This window comes from Vicia villosa, linkage group LG1, assembly GCF_029867415.1.
Source record: "Vicia villosa cultivar HV-30 ecotype Madison, WI linkage group LG1, Vvil1.0, whole genome shotgun sequence".
Taxonomy (NCBI): domain Eukaryota; kingdom Viridiplantae; phylum Streptophyta; class Magnoliopsida; order Fabales; family Fabaceae; genus Vicia; species Vicia villosa.
Window position 1 is genome coordinate 18,362,308 of NC_081180.1, and position 20,408 is coordinate 18,382,715.

The 20,408-nt window shown below is 35.2% G+C and overlaps 2 protein-coding genes across 2 annotated transcripts; both read right to left on the reverse strand.

Annotated features, from left to right (window-relative positions):
- Nucleotides 1-3,566: 3,566 nt before the first annotated feature.
- On the reverse strand, nt 3,567-5,803 carry LOC131601958 (putative pectinesterase/pectinesterase inhibitor 45). The gene is made up of 3 exons (XM_058873898.1): nt 4,738-5,803; nt 4,487-4,647; nt 3,567-4,377 (listed from the first exon to the last, which is right to left on the reverse strand). The coding sequence occupies exons 1-3, from the start codon at nt 5,664-5,666 to the stop codon at nt 3,686-3,688; spliced, it is 1,782 nt and encodes a 593-aa protein (XP_058729881.1). The 5' UTR covers nt 5,667-5,803; the 3' UTR covers nt 3,567-3,685.
- Nucleotides 5,804-6,396: 593 nt separating this feature from the next.
- On the reverse strand, nt 6,397-8,572 carry LOC131601965 (probable pectinesterase/pectinesterase inhibitor 12). Its single transcript, XM_058873904.1, has 2 exons — nt 7,546-8,572; nt 6,397-7,143 (listed from the first exon to the last, which is right to left on the reverse strand). The coding sequence occupies exons 1-2, from the start codon at nt 8,468-8,470 to the stop codon at nt 6,449-6,451; spliced, it is 1,620 nt and encodes a 539-aa protein (XP_058729887.1). The 5' UTR covers nt 8,471-8,572; the 3' UTR covers nt 6,397-6,448.
- Nucleotides 8,573-20,408: the final 11,836 nt, after the last annotated feature.

Genomic DNA, 20,408 nt, shown 5'->3' on the forward strand with positions numbered 1-20,408 from the left:
TTACCGTTGTATTGCTCAGCAGAGCCAGATGTAGATGCAGGTGGATTTGTCGGAGTTTCACCAGCCATCTTTTAAATGAAGCGTTTTTCTCTTCCTGAATCTTTTCTAAACACGGTTAAGTGCTTGCACCTTAGAACCGGCGCTCTGATGCCAATTGAAGGATAGAAAAACACTTAGAAAGGGGGGGTTTGAATAAGTGTAGCTTTAAAAACTTGACAGATAAAAATAAATTGCACAGTTATTTTTATCCTGGTTCGTTGTTAACTAAACTACTCCAGTCCACCCCCGCAGAGATGATTTACCTCAACTGAGGATTTAATCCACTAATCGCACGGATTACAATGGTTTTCCACTTAGTCCGCAACTAAGTCTTCCAGAGTCTTCTGATCACACACTGATCACTCCAGGAACAACTGCTTAGATACCCTCTAAGACTTTTCTAGAGTCTACTGATCAACACGATCACTCTAGGCTTAGTTCACTCCTAAGACTTCCCTAGAGTATTCTGATCAACACGATCACTCTAGTTACAAACTGCTCAGCCAACTGCTAAGACTTCCTAGAGTATACTGATCACACGATCACTCTAGTTCCTTACAACTTAATGTAATCTATTCAAGAGTTTACAAATGCTTCTTAAAAGCTATAATCACAAACTGTGATATTTCTCTTATCGTTTAAGCTTAATCTCACTAAGATATTACAACAGCAATGTAGTGAGCTTTGATGAAGATGAAGATTCTGAGTTTAGATTTGAACAGCGTTTCAGCAAGTTTGATATAAGTTGTTTTGGTGCAGAATCGTTAACCTTGCTTCTCATCAGAACTTCATATTTATAGGCGTTGAGAAGATGACCGTTGAATGCATTTAATGCTTTGCGTGTTCCGTACAGCATTGCACTTAATGTTATACGCTTTTGTCAACTACCTCGAGCCTTGTTCACGCTGTGTCTACTGACGTAGCCTTTAGTAGCTTTTAACGTTCCTTTTGTCAGTCAGCGTAGTCTGCCACCTGTACTTCCTTCTGATATGATGTTTGTGAATACTACGTTTGAATATCATCAGAGTCAAAACAGCTTGGTGCATAGCATCTTCTGATCTTCTGACCTTGAAGTGCTTCTGAGCGTGATACCATCTTCTGATCTTCAGTGCTTCTGATCTCATGTTCTTCTGATGCTTCCATAGACCCATGTTCTGATTCTGCTTCGACCATCTTCTGATGTCTTGCCAGACCATGTTCTGATGTTGCATGCTGAACCATTTAAGATACAACTTCTGAGCGCTGAATTATGCGTACTCTTTATATATATTTCCTGAAAGGGAAATTGCATTGGATTAGAGTACCATATTATCTTAAGCAAAATTCATATTATTGTTATCATCAAAACTAAGATAATTGATAAGAACAAATCTTGTTCTAACAGTTTGAGTCAGAGTCTTAGTGTCGGTTAATCCCTCGTATGCGATTAGTGTAAGATTGACACTATCGATACTTCTTGTTCTAATAAATATTGTTTTATATTTAGCAGAACAATGGTCGGAAGAGGATGAAGAAACGACGACGCGATTGTTGAGGCTCTGGGTATGATTGCTGGTGTGTTGGGAGGGAATGCCAATGGGGCTGGAATTGGTGTGGACAGGCAGCTGAACAGTTTTCAGAGGAACAACCCTCAATTGTTCAAAGGCACTCACGATCCCGGAGGCGCTCAGAGGTGGCTGAAGGAAATTGAAAGGATCTTCCGGGTGATTGATTGCGATGAAAATCTGAAGGTGAGATATGGTACTCACATGCTGTCTGAAGAAGCTGATGATTGGTGGATGGCTAGTAGGGATGAACTGCAAGCTGCTGGTGTTGCAATTACTTGAGCTGTGTTCAAGAGAGAATTCTTGCGGAGGTACTTTCCTGAGGACGTTAGAGGCAGGAAAGAGGTCGAATTTTTGGAGCTGACACAAGGTAACATGACCGTGCCGGAGTATGCATCCAAGTTTGTTGAGCTGGCGAAGTATTATGTCGCACTTCAATAATGGACGAGCCAAAGATTTAGGCACTCACCCTCTAATATGTCCGTCCCGCCCGTTCCGTTTTCTTCGCGAACTTTTGCGAACACGGTCAATTAAATAATTTTTTATATTTTTAGACTTAAAATGTGCAGTGTCCGCAGACTTTCTCCGTCCTCACTTTTTTACCGGATGAGCCTATGTTTTAGGTTTGCATCCTCCACTATGCTCGCTCCGCTCCGCCTCATTTTTTACGGGCTTTTACGGGGTGGACATGTCTGTTTGCCACTCCTACTTACGTATAATGTGTTGACCGTAAATATAAGTGATTAAATCTTACATTAATTATCAATAAATAAAATATTGAATAAATAAAAGAAGAAATTTATATGTTTAATGTCTTAAAATATTGAGTTGAAATGTGATGTGCATCACTCTTATGGCCATAGAGCATTCTCCCGACTTTCCCGTAATCCCCAAATTGAGTTTTAGTAAGATATTTGTGCTTTTACACAATCAAATATACATTTTTTATGTATATTTTAAATAAAAGATGATCAAATATATACTTTAAATAAAAGATATATATATATATATATATATATATATATATTTCAAACTATAAAATGATATTACTTAACTATTTAAAAATATATATATTTAAATTTATATGTTGTTATAAGATTATCTAGATGGATATAATTTTAACTTATAAAAATATATCATAACTATTTAAAAAATAATAAATCTGTATTCATATTTAAATTTTTATTAATTTATAAAAAATAATACTTAACTATTGAATACAAAATTTCATATATAAATTTGTATATTATTATAAAAATTTATATATTTTTAACTTACATAAAAATATTTCTTAAACGTTTTCAAAATAAATATGATATTTAAATTTATTGTTGTTAATTGTTATTATAAATAATTCTAATTTTTTAATATATTTATATTTGATTAAAATAAATGTAATTATGAAATTTACCCTACTAAATTAATAATTGAAATCAAATAATCAAAATATGAAATGAAATATAGTTTAAATAATACTAGATTACAACATCATATAAAATATAAATATTTAAAACATTTGTGTCTCATAAAAAGATAAGAGTTGAATTTGAAAATAAAATTAATTAGTGATGATTCTGGTAGAGAAAGAATGATTTAAATAAAATGAATTATTGGTGCTAAGAGTTAAAAGTACCAAATTTATTTTTAAAAAATTTTAAAAAGAAAAACTAATAGAAAATTTTTGAAATTATAATTTAGTATGATTAGTTTTACTTGTGTCTTTATAACAAGACCAGAAAGTTATATTTTTGGGTTCAATTGGCCAAATTACTTTTTACACAATTAATTAATCATGTTCATCTATATAGCTTCTTTAACATATTCTATTTTGTGAAGATGCAAATAAAATCCTCTGCAATTTGTGTCCAATCCACAGTAGTTAATTGAACACTTTTACAATCAAAGAACAATAACAAATGTAACATAAAAGAAAAAAATAACAAAAAGCAAAAAAAGGATTACAAATGATCCCAGTCAAAATCATTAACTCAAAGCATGTGGAAATTTTCACCACTAATAATCAATCATGTAACATAAACAAACAAACTCATTGGTTGAATCAATGAAACAAACTCACTCACTCACCAAACTAAATCACTTTTTCAATAGTACATTCCTTGTTGAGAAGGCACACCAGAAGATTGAACCCATGTTCCCTTCAAGAAATTTTGCACAGTGTACTTGCTAGCTTCTTCTTTGTTAATAACCTTATAACCAGGCCATTTGATTCTAGCACTAGTACTTGAACCCGGTCCAGTGTTGTTAAACTCGGCGTAGTATAATGTATCTAACGCGAATTTTCCTTCCCATGGTGTCCATCCATCAGGATGAATAAACTCACCTATTTCAGTTTCCATTACTATTGTTCTTGAAAACTCCTTCCATGGTCTACCAAGGTAACTTCTGATTTTTTTCGTGACAGGCGCGAGTTTCTCATCGGCTTTGATGATGCACTTTTGTAGAACTGTTCCTGTGGCTTGTTTGTTGTCCATTCTTCCTTGTGCTGTCACCATGTTATTTTGGTTGTCCATTGGTTTTCTCACTATCATGATGCAGTTCTGGAATACGACTGCTGCGTCGCCGAAGATGAAGTCGATTGTTCCTGTTACGATGCAACTGCGGTAGAATTGTCTGTGTGTTTGTGTGTAGAGTGTGTCTTGGTAACCCTCGAAGCGACAGTTGGCGAAAACGGCACGGTCGGCTTGGACTCGGGCTGCCACGGCTTGATGTCCGTCTGGACCGGCTGTGTTCCTGAATCCCATTGCTAGACCCAAAAATCCTTCTCCTAGCACCACTGCATGTGCCATGCATAGAAAATTAGTTCATTATTATATTATCAGATATATTAGTTATTCAATAAATTTAAAAAATATACTTTTTCTTATAAATAGGACCAGACTTACCGAAACTTGCAGTTAGGAAAGTTCTGACACCGTCCCTGTAGTTTTTGTTACCGGTGATAATACTTTTTTGTGATCCATCACCATACATGGTTACATTTTGCATTTTCTTGGTTACTGTCACGGTTTCGTCGTAAACTCCTTCTTTAACATAAACCACATACCTGCATAACATGAAAATGCGAGATATTAACAATGTGGCGTTGTGTGACACGATTTGATTGGTTGTATGTGTAAAAATGTTTTATGTATACCTTCCAGGGTAGATTGCGGGGATGGCAGCCAAAGCCTCGGAGATGGTTTTGAAGTCACCGCTTCCGTCTTTTGCGACTGTGACATTAGGTGTAGGTCTAATATCAGAAGCCTTCAAGACTCTTCTTTCTTCGGGATGGATCCATGAAGGTAAGCCTTCGGAATCCAAAGAAGCAACAGGGGAGTTATCGGCCAACAACAAACGGCCGCGCGTGAGGGTCTGAACGGTCGAAAGGAATGTAGAAACCTGAGTCACAATAGCAAGAGAATTGCTGACAAATTCCTTAGAATCATCAAAGAGTTTCTGAAGATCTGTCTTCATTTTTCCTTCGGGAAAGCCATCGACACATGTTTGTTGGAAAGAGATAACAGCACTCAACCAACTGTTTAGGTCAGGTGCCTTCGAAGAAAGTTTCTTGAATTCGATTTCTCCAAGTTGACTGATAGAGGCTTCAATGTCTTCCTTAGCATCTGCAATAAGCTGTTTACAATCCTCAAACGCGCCTCTCTCTTCTTCGTTACTGAATTTGAATGAGTTTGTTTTGTTAAACGCTTTGTTAACTTCGTCCTGGACGATTTTGACATAGACTTTGAGAAGATCTTTCGGGTGTTGAAGTTTCGGATCCTCTTCCACTGCTTTGTTAAGAGGACCTTCACATTTTTCCTTGTAATCCGCGGTACTGCATACTAATTTCACTATCTTTTCTGAATGTGCAACGTGTTTGCTGGTGTTAGAAGTTGTAGATCCTGCGTCCTTGGTGTTTTTATCACCAATAGCACCGTATTTTGTGGTGGCAACGAAGAATGCACAACCTATCATACCAACTAGGACAACGGTAGAAACAACACCGATGAGGATTCTTTTCTTCAGCTGTTGTTTCTTCTCGTTCCTTCGTCGTTCTGAGATGAGGTCGAAATCTTGAAACGCCATTTTTTTTTTAAGATTAGATTAAAATTAATATTTTGTTCTAAGGCAGAGGAGTCTCTGCCTTAGTGACAATCTTCAGTCCAGTCACGGAAAATTATAAGAGAAATAGAAGATTGTGATCAAATGAGGGATGGTTTCGACTCCTTTTGAAGTAGGTTTGGTTCATCATTTGCAACTTTAACGTGGTTTTTTTTCCCTTCATGGAAACACTAATATTAGAACAATGGATGAGAGACATTTTAGGTGTTCTAATTTTAGAAAAAAACAGTGGTCAAAGGTTGTTCCATGTTAAAAATAACATGTTCTGTTGTTCATTTTTAACCTTATTTTCCGCAAAACATTCACACCCTTCACAATAAAACATCTACTTTCAATACTATTCTCTCCTTTTTCTAAGGAACTAAAAGTAGAGTTGAAGTAAATCAAGTAACACATACCAAACATAGCATAGGAAGATGTTATTATTGTATCACAAAAAATAATTATAATTTCATTTTTTTTATAAGTTAGTTATATGCTTTTCGTCTTAGATCAAGATCAAATGATTTATAGTTTCACGAAAAAATGCAAGAATAATACGTAGCTACGAATAACACTTTACAAATAAAAATGACTAACTTTCTCGCGTATGATCAGCCAAAATATAATTTTAATGCATTCTTCTGTATCGTTATCAACTTATCGTATATAGACGAGGAGTACTCTTTACGCAACAATTAATCAAACTAAAACATTAAAACCAACCATGCAATTATGAAAACATTAGTAAAGACTAAAGTTATATATCAAATCCCTTCATCATAAGGAAATGAAGTAGATCCAATCCAAGCATCACCAATGATGAACTCAGAAACAGTGAAATTATATGCACTATCAAAATCCATTAAATGGTATCCTAACCATTTAACTCGGCTATCCGTCGCAGAACCGGGTCCATAGTTCGCAAACTCTCCATAATACAAAGTGTCCAACTCTTGATCATCATGAGAAGACCACTTTGTCCATCCCATTGGATCAATAAACACATCAATGTAAGACTCAATGAAAACAGTCCTAGAATAAACCCTCCAAGGCCTTCCAAGGTAACTCTTGATGTTGTTAGAGTTGTTATACAAATCAGTAGTAGCTAAAATCGAACAGTTTTGAATTGAGATGCCGGTGTCTTCATCAGGAGAATCTCTTGACTGTGCTGTGATGACAGTGAATTGACCGGCTAACGGCATTCTTGAAACAATGTTACATGCTTGTAAAACTACTGCCGCATTTCCAAATATGTAATCTATGGTCCCGAAAATGTCACATTCGCGGTAGAATTGTCGAAAGGAGTGAACATAAAGTGTGTCTTGGTAACCATACATTGCGCATTTGTAAAAAGCTGTTAAGTCTGCATTCACTCTTAGAGCAACTGCTTGATGCTTCTCCGGTCCTGCCTTGTTCTCAAAAGATATATCGCGCGCTAGAAAGCCTTCACCAGAAACCGCTAACAAAAGAAAAAACAACAGACAATTTTTAAAATATCATTTTAGAATATCGATAACGTAATAGACTAAATTGATACGATCCTATAATTTTAAGGACTAATTCGAGAATAACAACGGACTAATGACCAGGATTACCAAGAGTCGGGACACCTCATTGCTACCCGAAAACGTAAGACATTAGTTGTATAGATCATCTTACTCGTCTATCTTTCCTATATAGTCAATTCATAATCAACGCGTAACAAACCATGAACACAAATTTCAATTGTTAAAAGTTATATTTAGGCACATTAGTCAATACCTATGAAACACTGATTCTGACACGGACACTGAAACTCAAACACGGACACTCAGATAATGTAAAAAATATAGTCCCAAAATAGAAAGTGTGAAATGATTACCGAAAGTTGCAGATCTGAATGTAGTCCAGCCATCAACAACACTTCTATTACCAGTAATGAAAGTAACATCACTTCCATCACCAAGTAGAACAATATTGGTTTTATAACTCAAAATTTCAACATTTTCTTCATACACTCCTTCTTTCACATAGATCAATATCCTATCGTAGCTGTTATTCGGAGCGAAGTTAATGGCATCATTGATAGTGCTAAAGTTTCCACTTCCATCTGCAGCCACAACAAGCACACCATCAGTACTTTGCAAGAACCGGCCGCGATCTTTTCTCGACAGCCATGTTACAGCCTCGATTAAACGTCGGTTTTCACGTCCTCTTGAAGCTCTTATCTCAGGCTTGGGAAGCATTGACAGAGAATTACTAACATATTTGTAAGTGTTGATCACTGAATCTACCAGAACTTGTTTCATTGTACCAGAAGCAGAATCTAAGCTTTCTAAACATGTGTTCTTGTTGGTAACTGCTGCACTTAGATAAGTTCTTGCATCAACTAAGTTCCTAGTGTTTGAGGAAGTGATTCCAGATAGTGATCTTTTCAAGGAAGTTAAAGTTGATTGATGAAGCTCTTTGCAGTCTTGTAACACTCCTCTTTTGTTTTCTATGATGTTTGAGTGCTGTTGTGCAGCATTGTTGAATTGGTTAGATAGTTTCGTGGTTTCGGATATCGATAGTTGAAGGGAATGGAGGAGGATGTTGATGATGGTTGGGTTTATGGTTATTGAGATGGAGAGTTTTGATGAGTTGAAGCAAAGTTGAGGGTGTGGAGTGGTTTTGCAGAAGGATTTTAGTGATGAGATTTTTGCATGTAGTGATGTTGTGGAAGATTTGGAGGAGTTGGTGAAAGGTGAAGTGTTTGAATAGAAGATTGTTAAGAGGAGAAGGAAGAGTTTAGAAGAGAATTTAGCCATGAATTCACTTGAATAATGAGAGGAGAAAAATGAACTGTTGAAATATATTCACAGGTTTGAAGAATATTAGTACTTGAATGATTCACTCCTTAAATTAATACATGTCATGTACTAGTTTTATTTTCTAGAATCATGATTTGGGTGAGTCACATGTTTTGTTTTAAGCGTGGACAATCTTAAAAATTTGGGTTGAGTCTAACTCACCCCTACAAAATCGATTAGTAGAGGCAGAGCGTAATGAAGGCGGAGATTCCAACACACCCCTGACGTTTGAATGAGGCTGAAGCGGAGAACATACCCCTTCACGTCTCAATGGTTGAGACTCAAGGGTGGACGATGTGGAAAGTCCAACAAATGATTTAGGATAGACTTTGCTACTATCTTAAAAATTTAGGTTGAGAAACTGATCCCTACAAAATTGGCTTGTAAAGTGAGGATTACCGTCACTTATAAACACAACACATGTCATTTCTTTAAGCAATGTGAGATTAAATTCATCATTTCAAACTAGGGGTGTTTGCGGACCAGTTTGGTTCGGTTTCGAGAGAATCTGATACCCAAACCGATTAAAATCAAATGGATTGATTTGGATTTGATTTGCAAATTTTTACAATAAAGCCCAAACCAAATCGAATAGAGAAAAAAGAGATTGGTTTGAGTTGGATTGATGAGGTAGATAAAGAAATTCAAAAATATTAACTTATTTACATAAATTAATTTTTCATAATAATATAATGAAATATAATATCAATAGTGTTCAAATATTAGACTAACAATTCTTTCTTAGTAAATTCAAAAATATCTAACATAAAGGCTTTTGAATCTATAACTAGTCACTTGAATCAATATAATAAGGAATGTGTTTCATAGCTCTATGTTCAGTTACCACGTTACACTAACAATTTTCTAATACCAAATTAAAATAACATAATTTGTAGACATACAACATTTCATTTTTTTTTCTAGAAGTTGAATGCTTGGTAGTAATTTTCATGAAAATTAATAATGGTTGGTTTGAGTTGGGTTTGAGGGTAGAAAATCGAAAATCCAATGCCCAAACTAATTGTCATTGAATTTCAGTGGTTTGGTTCGTTTCTTACCCGAATTAAAAAAATGTTCAACCCAAACACTATGGTTTGGTTCGGATTCTGGTTCGATTTGGATTTATCCGAACCAATGAACACCCCTACTTCAAACCCAAAATAATAAAGATGTTAGAAACTCCAATGAAAGCAAGCTAAATGTCGCATTTATCAGAAGCCAGAACAAAATTTTGAGTTGACTTGGTGATAGGGAATTGCAGTAAGGTGATATGGTAGACAAAACATTGGATTTGGCTCCTTTTTGGCTCATTAAAAAGGCGGTGCTTTTTTTTTTAATCTGTGTTACACTTTATTTTTAATCTGAGGGAACTTTTTATGCATAATTTATCTTATAATAACTTGACATTTACATGCATATATCTATAATAATTGTGATATCTATGTATGCATGCGGTAGGTAGGACACGGATATGCATAGGTGTGTAGAAAAAAGTATAAACAAACATTTGAATTTGATGCCCACTTGATCTAAATCATGAAACAAGTCACGATGTGCCGGTCACTTTGGTCCACAACGTCTGTTAAAATTTCACAATCCAATTTGTTTTTATATCGGTGGAAATGAATATTACTATTATAAAAGTATCCAGTCACTCAGTTCCTTTATCACGGGTTACTAGTTAGTACACTAGATTTGGCATACAAGAGTGCTTGTATAAGAGTGTTTATATGTAGATATAGAAAAGTAAGGTAAAAAATATGGACAATAATATTTTCTTAAAAAGTACGCTTGTTTTTGTTGGAATTAAACTCAAATTGTGAATAATTTCTTATCACTACTCGATGATAATGATACATTTTTTTGCAGAGTTTTTCTCTGCCTATAAATTGTGGAAAATCTATTATTCACTTGCAACTGCAAATTCTGTAAATACTGTTAGAAAAGAGGTATGATAATCCTGGATAACTTCGAAGAATCGTGTTCGTACACTTTCCGAACAAAATATTTCGACCCTATTCTTGCCTGGGTTCACGAAATCTTTGTGGGGATAATTCTCGAAGAGCAATCTGTTTCTGACAATAGAGAACAGATCAGGAATGTAGAGAGGAAGTATTGTTTTTTGTGTGCCAAAATCGAGGCCAAATGACTCCTTATATAGGAGATCAATAACAAAAACCGAAAAGACACACCTGTTCAGAAAAAACGGTCATGTCTGTTGGGAAAGGGTACAATGTAACACCCTTCTAATACCCCGCATAAATATTAAACAATAATCAGAGTAAAACATGAAAAGGGCATTACAACTTCCATATAATTAAAATAATACTCATGTCATGCCATAAAAGGAACGTTAAACCCAATTATCATTCAGATCGTCATGTCAACACAGCGGAATTATATCTAACATCTGAACAATGCAACATCCAAAGTCATAGACTTATAACACCACCATAAATAAAATACTGAATAAAAGTGTTCCACAAACAACTCTAAACAACGTCCCCAGTGTTACACGACCAGAGCATGACACAGACCCAACTGACTCTAACGAACTACTTGACGAGCTAATCCTCACCAAGTACAGGAGCTACTCCTCAATCTGAAAAATAACAACAGTAAGGGTGAGTCTCATTCACATTTAACTAATGTTATAAGATATAGATAATAAAATATCATTTCACATGCCATTCACCCAATCACAGTTACGATCAGATTCAAATCATACAATCAGTAAGCAAACAACCAAATCAACACATATTATAACATTGGACAATCTTCCATTCATGTTATAATAGCACAAACAGCCTAATGCAATGCAACTACATGCATGTGGTACCAAAATCTGGGATAACCCAACTCACCGACCCACCATCGTCAAGGATACGGTAACACCCACTCACTAATTCCACACAATGGGAATTAGCTACCACTGATCCACCATCGTCAAGGACCAGCCATAAAATGATTATGAATGCATGCATCAACCATAACATGCTCATCACCCACATAAATCGACCAAATGTCATAATCATCAATAAAACACATATTTCACGCCAACAATACATGTATAATAAACACCGGTTACAACCACAACATCATACAGGTAAAACATTCATTAGTGTACCTATAAGCATAAACCACCACAACCAAATAAAATCGAGTAATTTTAAATAATTTTGAGTCACGACTCAAAACATCATTTTATTATGTAAATTATCTGATTAGCTTCACCATGCTCGAAACGGCACAAAATTCCGGTTTACGGTTTAAAAGTTACACATTTTTAAACTCTCAAAATGGCCTGTCACCAACAGCACGCGGCGCCAACCTTGGTTCGCGGCGCGAACTGAGCGAGTAAAAAATTCCCAACATTCTGCCAAGCACTTCGCGGCGCAAACATGTGTTCGTGGCGCGAAATGAGCAAAGAAGTACGCCTTCGCGGCGCGGCCATATGCTCGCGGCGCGTACTGAGCACAACAAAACTTCCTGGCTTTCTGCCAAGCAGTTCGCGGCGCCAACTCCTGGACGCGGCGCGAACTGGCGATTTCCAGAACTCCGAATCTCAGAAAACAGCCTGCGATTTTGCCCTTCCTTCACCGAATCACTACCAAACCAATTCCATTCCAACCAGATTTTACGTACAACAAACAAGCACATATTATAACACATTTATAATACATTCAACCATCCAATTAACACCATACATGATCAATACAATCATTATAAATCAATTCTCCCCAAAAACCTAACAATTCTACAACCTAAGCATAACCCAATTGATACGAATAACACGATCAAATTCTATCATACTACCTATAATCCCATAATAGAAGATAAACGGAAGAGTCCCCCCTTACCTGAAGGTTGATTCTTCGCTCTTCCTCTTGTCGCACTTCTCCGCTCCTCTTCTCTTTTCACGTTCAGACTCTTTTCCCAAAATGCTGTAACCCTCTCTATTCCACAACTCCTTCTATTTTATTAAAATTGAAATAAAATTATTTTAATTAGTAATAGGGCCTACCAATACACCCCTTCTTTACTAACCACAACTCAAGCCCAATTGCTTAATTCCTCATAATCTTCCATAATTCCAATTAATTCCCCATAATTCAATTAAATTAATTAAATTAAATTATGAAAATAAATGGAGTGTTACATACAACTGTTCAGAAATTTTTTCGAACGGGGCGCTGCCCCGCACCCCGCCCGTTTCTATTATTCGTATTCAATTGCACGTTTGGCTCTACGAGCGTGCACTCCGCACTACCCTAACTCGTTTCAAGCTTAACACATAATTGCATTGACCTATAGTAAATCACATTACTACCAAAATACATTGATGATACTAAAATCACCAACAAATACAAGTTGTGTTTCAAAATAGGGGTAACTCCCTCTATTTATAGTTTTAGGTTTGCTTTCTCCCGAAGCCAAATAAAGTCCAAACTACAAAAGCCCAAAATACCTATTTTGGATCTAAAGCGAATCTGTGTGCAGCAACCTGCTTACACCACTTCGACAACTACAAACACTTCGACACACACATAGTTTCGACACGCCTTATGTCGAGCAACATTCTGCTTCGACACAAGGAACAATTTAACACACCACCTAATTCAGTGTGTGTAAGCTATCTACATTCGTCATAGCTCTTAGTCTTCTGAATACTTCAACCTACACACCCTTCTGTCATATTCCAGTTTTTGACCCTAAGATTCTCCTAATCATTTACATTTGTTTACAATCATTAATCAATATCACAATCTTGAGGCTCCATCTTTGGTATTGTGCTCACCTTTTCTTTAGGGGATCACCAAGCACCCATATTTGTTTAGCTTATGAATATTTCTTTGTTATGTTATACTAACCAAAATTACAAAAATATATCTTTTGTCTTTCAAAACTTTGTGCAAAATAGGTGATTGAATCAAGTGCATCCACACCTCTCCTAAAGCTAGGGTTTTGAAGGTCAACCCTCAATTAATTTGTCATTCATGGAAGCCAAATGGCTTGAGCTTCAAAAAAGACTTCCTCGTCATCAAGTGTCACATATGGATCATCTCTCCACTTCATTTGGTCAAGTTACTCTCAAGATCTCGTGGCTTGATTCATCAAGAAACTTCATAGGTTCATGTGTTTATTATCACACTTTCTTCAACAAGTTTCATCAAGTTATGAGCTCCATAATCAAGTGTGCTTCAAGAGAACATAATTTCAAGGTCTTATGTACCTCCTCATGCTTTATCATGCAAGAAAATTTCAAAGGATTCAAAGTTGACTCAAGAAGTATGACCTAATTGGACAAGTTATTGATTCTATGGTCAAAAGGGCATAACTCCCTCAAGTTTCAACATTTTTGAGTGCTTATTTTTGCAAAATACTCTCCTTGGCATCATCAACAACTTCTCTTCACAAGTCAAGAGGAAATATTTTGAAAAAAGTTATCAAAAGTGAGAAGACATTATAAGTCTCCTTTGAAAGTGCAAGGAATTGTGTACCAACTTCAAAAGATCATAACTTGATCAAATTTTATCATCTTGGGCCCATTATGTTTAATAGTAATCTTGAGTGAGTCTACTTTGATCCATCTTTGAAGTTCAATAGCAAAATATAAGTGGAAGATCATGTATGAAGAAGAAACGTTATAGGTCATGTTGGCGTGCCTAGGGTTTTAAGGCCAAACTTGTGTGCAAGGCTGTCCCAAGGACAAATGATTCAAATTTCACTTTATCTTGCATAAATTTTTTACTTAAGCTTATTTTTCCATTCTCTACAACTTTCATGTTGGGATTTTTGGAAAATTCAAGCTCTAAGATGCACTTTTGACATATGCACCAAGGTGTTTGATGAAATGACTCCGGGCAAATGCCTTGTTTTTGTCCAAGTTGCCAAGTCCATATCTCTTGATTCATGGCACCTATGAAGTTGATTCTTTTTGAAGTGTGTTCATCATAATGAGATGATTATTTGGCTTAAAGAAAAATGGAAAATGCACGAGCCAATTGTGAAAGGCCTTGATTCAAAGTGGTGCACTCATATGTGTCAAAAACTTAGAAAATTTTCTAAGTATTCAATCAGTTTTTATCCCCAACTTAGGGGACTCATAATTTTCAGCTCAGATCACCAAATGCTACCTTTCTTTGCACATTGTAAACCTTGCAGCAAGATATTCCAAATGCAAAAGGAATGAGGTCATAAATCTTCCTATCTTGCACGCCCCATGGATTTGAAGATGGTTACTTGAAGCTGAAGATTCCTTCATGACCAGAATTTGAAATTATTTTAATCCAATTACAAGGCACTTAAACACGCGTTTTTGGTTTCTAATCAACTCTAAAAAGTTTCCAGAAGATGATTAGCAATCAAGACACATGGAATTGGTGAATTTTGGAGAATTTCTAGTCACATTTCATCCGTGTGAAGGGTGCACACGATTTCAATCAAATTATTATTATTCACCACACCTCAGCACTCCATTTCATTCTATCTATAAATAGGAACCTCCCCTCATTCATTTCACAAGCTTTGATAGCCAAAGAAACCTTGCAGAACTCACCCTTCAAGCTCTGAAATTCAGAAACCATTTTCTTATTTCCAAAGCTTCCTGCTCCAATTTTTTTTATCCATAAACCTTCCTTGATCTTCACTGAAGCTAAAGCATTTGAAACCAAAGCAAATCGTGCCCTAATCTGCTCAAACCAAGTCAAGTTTCAAAGCTCTTTCACCTTAATTTGAACAGGTAGTTTGAGACATTCATTTGCTTCATTTTTGATACCACAATGTAGTCCTTAACTTGCTTATGCTATCTGGATGCTCAATTTTGTTGAACTGATGCTTTAAAATGTCATATTTTCAAAAATGGTTTTCAAAGTTCTTCTAGTTTTTTTCTAAATCGAGTGCGTTGTAGTTTAAACAATTTTTTCGTGATGATGTGGTTGAGATCGTCTAGGAGAGACGAACAAAATGATACCACTGACATTTGATTTGGGTACCTCTTGAAGGACCCACGTTTTCTGCAGATTTCCCTTTTAATCACTTTGCACGCGTTTTGACTAAGGTCCATGATGCGCCTTATGCTAATGACCATTGATTTCGTCCACGTCATTTAATGAAAAGATCTGATGGCATGTATTGATGAGCGCATCTTTTTATGGTGTGTCTCATTGCATCTGATCTGATATTTTATTTTATTTATTTTTTTAAATCCTTTTTGCTTTTTAATTCATTTTAAAATACCAAATCACATTAAAAAATTCCCAAAAAATTCTTAAAAATTATTTGATTATTTTCTGGTTTAATGAATATTTTTGTGCAATTTTATTTTGAGATTTGATATTTTTCTTGATTTTTCTTTGTTTGCTTGATTTTAACTGGTTTAAAATTGTTTTCTGACCTCTAAAAAATATGAAAAAATGTGTCAACACTTGTTGGCTTGTGTTTGACCTATGGTGAATTTTTGGGATTTTTGTTTGATGTTATGATACCATTTATGTCTTTCATCACAAATTTCCATTTAATTAATCATTTTTTTGTCATTTTTAAAAAGTTTTGAGTTTATAAAAATTATGAAACCTTTTTCTAAAAATCATATATAGTTTTCTTGATTTTATTATAGTCTTGTGAGAAATTTATTTGGTATTTGGACACCCTTTGATTATTTCATCAATAATTTCTTACCTTTTGACTATTTTAAATTTCTTTTTATTTGTTTTAATTAAAGTGTTGTTTCTTTGTGAATTAATTTTTACCTTGGAATATTTTGTGGTATCTTGACTTAACTTCATTAATATCACTGGATCTAGGATGTTGATAGGTTTGAAAGAACCAAATCCATAATATTAGATGAATGATATTAATGATAGTTTGAGTTTTCTTTCATATCTCTTTCTTTGATTAGTGGGTGTAAGTCTTGATTGACTTCATTGTGTAGAGGTTTTGATTATATCAATCCTCTGATGAATCATCAGTATGAAATCCCATAAAAATCAAAATGAATGCATATGGACATTGTGGTTCTAATTCTAAACCACATCTCCCATTCTTCTTCTTTATCTTCTTTGTCCCGTATTGCAGAATGATCATTACAAGCCCAAGGATGGTTGACCATTTGACAATTGGTTCAAAAATTGTGAAAACTTATTGTGTAGAGGTTTTGATTCTATCAATCCTCTGATAAGTTTTCATTAACCTTGACCAAAGTTCATTGGTTAATCATTGTTGATCATTCATGCTACCTACTAACTACTAATTTCTAACTATTAACATATAACTTGTATTTTATATTTCTTATATTATCTTACTTTATTTTATGCTTCATGTTTTATATTACCATCTATCATTCATTATCATGTTTATGTTTATGTACTTTTCCTCTTGTCCATTTGGACCTATGTTTATGTTTATGCACTTTTCTTCCTTTGTCCATTTGGACCTTTTATTTTGTTCTTAAAACAATTAATAATCAAACTTGAACCATAAAAGACTTAAGGATCTCTTGGACTATGGTTACTATCCCTTGGCATTTTGGAGTTGTGGATCTTTTAGACTTAGTGTTAGGAGCCTTGTTCTTTGAGAACCTCTTGACCTTGAGATTATCTTATCTGTCATACTTGTCTGGAAGTCCTTGGAGTTTACTCCAAGGCATTGGATTATTTCTCTTTGTGTATGAAGGTGGTTCTGGAAAAGTCCTTGAGGTTTAATTTCAAGGCATTATGATTGAGAATTCATCTGTACACAGCTGTTACTCTGCCCAATTTTAGTCTCAAGTTCTATGGTGCTCTCCCAAAGCTTGGTGCAAGTTACACATAGAGATATCATGTTCATCTGGATCCTATGCTTGATATTGTGCTTGTTTGGTTGGTTTAAGTCCAAAGGATGGAAAATCTACATTGACTCTTTAATGTCAAGTGTTGGCTTCTTGTTTGGTTAGATTATTCTTGTCCTTAGCTTTTACTTTATGCTTTAGGATAATCCTTTCATATTCTTCCATCTTTTTTTATTTTCAAAATTTCTCCCTCTATTTCAAAACCTTCTTATTTTTGCTTACTCTTTTAAAAACTATTTTAATTAAAATTTTCTTTAAAACCTTTTGCCTTTTATGTCATCTCTTCTTAAATTCCTATTTCAAAAAGTTTAAGCATAACTAATTGTTATAGTGGAGATGTAATTCCCCAAAGTCTTGATATTGATTGATATAAAGGATTCTTTTCCACTTGAAAGAGTTAGTGGCATACTTGTTGAATTATCCAAGTTAGAGCCCTTCTTTCATTTGTGATGTAAATGATTCATTTGTTCTCATGTTCAAGGCAATTGGCTGATTATTTTCCCCCATAATAACAAAGTGTTTATTCACTTTTAAAATCTTTTGTTTCCTTTGTAAGTGGAACTACAGTTGCTCTGAATTCTCCATTGTACTCAGGAGGTATGTAGGCACAAGATGTTATGTCTTGCCGAGCATAATTTTAAAAAACAAACATTCTTTTTTTCTTTTTGCACACAATTTCTTTTAACACACAAATTTTAAAAAAGGTTCCTGTGGAGTTCCACAGATTTAGAGGGTGCTAACACCTTCCCCTTACATAATCAACACCCGTACCTAAGATCTCTTCTTTTTGTTGTTTTTGATTTAAAAACTTCTTTGGGTTTATTTCACTCTTTTCCTATTTCCTTTTGGAAACAATAAAGCGCAGTGACGACTTTCACTAAAATAATGAGTCAAGTCAATCCAATGACTTTGATTTCAATTTTTCCCTGCTATAGAAAATTGACGACTTCATTGAGGAGTAGTCCTCTAAGTGTGTTAAGCCTACTTTTGTTTATTTGTGTATATTATTATCTGTTATCTGTTATTGTGTGATTTGTTTGTTTTTTGGGTGCTTGGTGATAAAGGACTTAATATCCCCTGTGAGAGATAAGTCCTATACCCGGACTTGAGTGTACATTAAGATAGGATGATGGTATAGTCATTTTGGCTTATGTGGAGTGTTGGAGTGGTAAAGTGGCAAGCAACAAAAGTTTTGGAAGTATTTATCCGGGAAATTATCGTCTCCACAGGGATTAGTGCTACTGAATTGCCGTTCGAAGGATTCTTAGTTCTTGAGCTTGGGTTCAATGGGTTTTAAATAAAAACGGAAAATATAACATATGAACATAAAAAGAAGGGTTAATAGGCATTTACACCCCTGTAATGTTAGCGAATTTTGCTTTTCCCCCCTCCATTGCCAAAGGCAGGTTTTGGCAACGATTTTTTTTGAAAAAACCGTTGCCAAAACCTGCCTTTGGCAACGGAGGGGGGAAAAGCAAAATTCGCTAACATTACAGGGGTGTAAATGCCTATTAACCCTAAAAAGAATACATTCTTGATAGAGAATAGCTTATCTAGTTCGAATCTAAACTACTCCTCACAAACTTAGATTTATCACTCTGTCGTACTCAATCTACAATACTCATCAGAATCACCACATATCCCTCACATCAATGTCCATTTCTGCAACACCAACGAGAGTTCAACTATATTGCTCTTTCGACGATGTCTCAATCGATCGAACAACACAAAGACATTAAACTCATATATTATGTGAATGTTAACCCCAATCCTATGTCTAGAATCAAAAGCTAACAGATATCCCCCTAATCAAGATTTGTGATGTCTATTTCTACAACAACACAAATCCAAAGCATTTAAGCAAAAAGATCAGAAAAACACCGATTAAGATTTGTAAAGCAAACTTTATACAACTAGTAGAAAAAGCAACAAACATCCATGGGTTTAGAATAATTTACATACAAACTCACCAAAAGAGAAATACAAAGAGAAGAGAAGAAGAGGAATCAAACATTTCTTGGTTTGTCAACACCAATCGATGAGAAATTCGACCTCCGATCATCCGATTACAAGCTCCAATGGTGTTTCCAAGCTAAATCTACCCAAAAATGACCTAGGATGAGTTGGGGTTCAAAAATACCCAAAACATAACCTAAAAAAATCTGATTTTCGCCTATTTATGCAATTTTGAGTTCTGTACAGCGCGCGTCGCGCGCAGGAGCGCGCATCGCGCCCAACCTGCTGTCATGAAAAAACAGCTTTTAGTAAAAATGACGTAACTTGAGAACCGTAACTCCGATTTGCGCCTGGTTCGAAGCGTTGGAAAGCTTATTCAATTTCCTATCTAACAATGAATAAATAGAAGTCAAATTGATGATTTTTATCAACCTCATTTTGAGCCTTAACCACCGAATGAATTGATTCCGTCGCTCAAAATCGCGCGTTTAAAGCCGTGTCTTCGACACTTTATTGCTCATGCTCCAAATACGCCTCAATACCTACAAATTGAATAGAAAACTATCAAAAAGTATAAAAGTGTATGAAAATATATCTATTCACAAAGTATACATATTTATGCACAAAACGGGGAATTATTCAACGGTATTAACAAAAAGTATCGATAAGTGCAACAAAACATATATACAAAATAACTACATTTTGGCACTTAACATGGAGTTAATCCTTAATAAGTTAACTTGAGATCCTCCAACTCAGTGGATTGTCTCCTTGAAAGTGGTGATGCTGAACAAGTTAATTGTGAAAGCATTGTTGTTTTCAACCTGAGAACAAGAGAAGCTGAGGACCTAGAACCCCTTTACCCCTGTTGGCCTTATTAGAATGTAGTGTGGAGACTATTTGGGTGTAGACCTAATTAGTTGTCACGCGATACTACACTCAGGCGAGTTTCTCTTAAGGATATTATTGGTTGGCAAGTAGTTGTTTAAACCGATAATATCCTAAAGATAGAATGTATGCCCTGGGAACTTTGTTAGAACCCGTTCTACAGGTACAAAAACACCTTAGTACACACCTTGTGGAATTCTTGTATGGATTAAAACAAGCACTGAA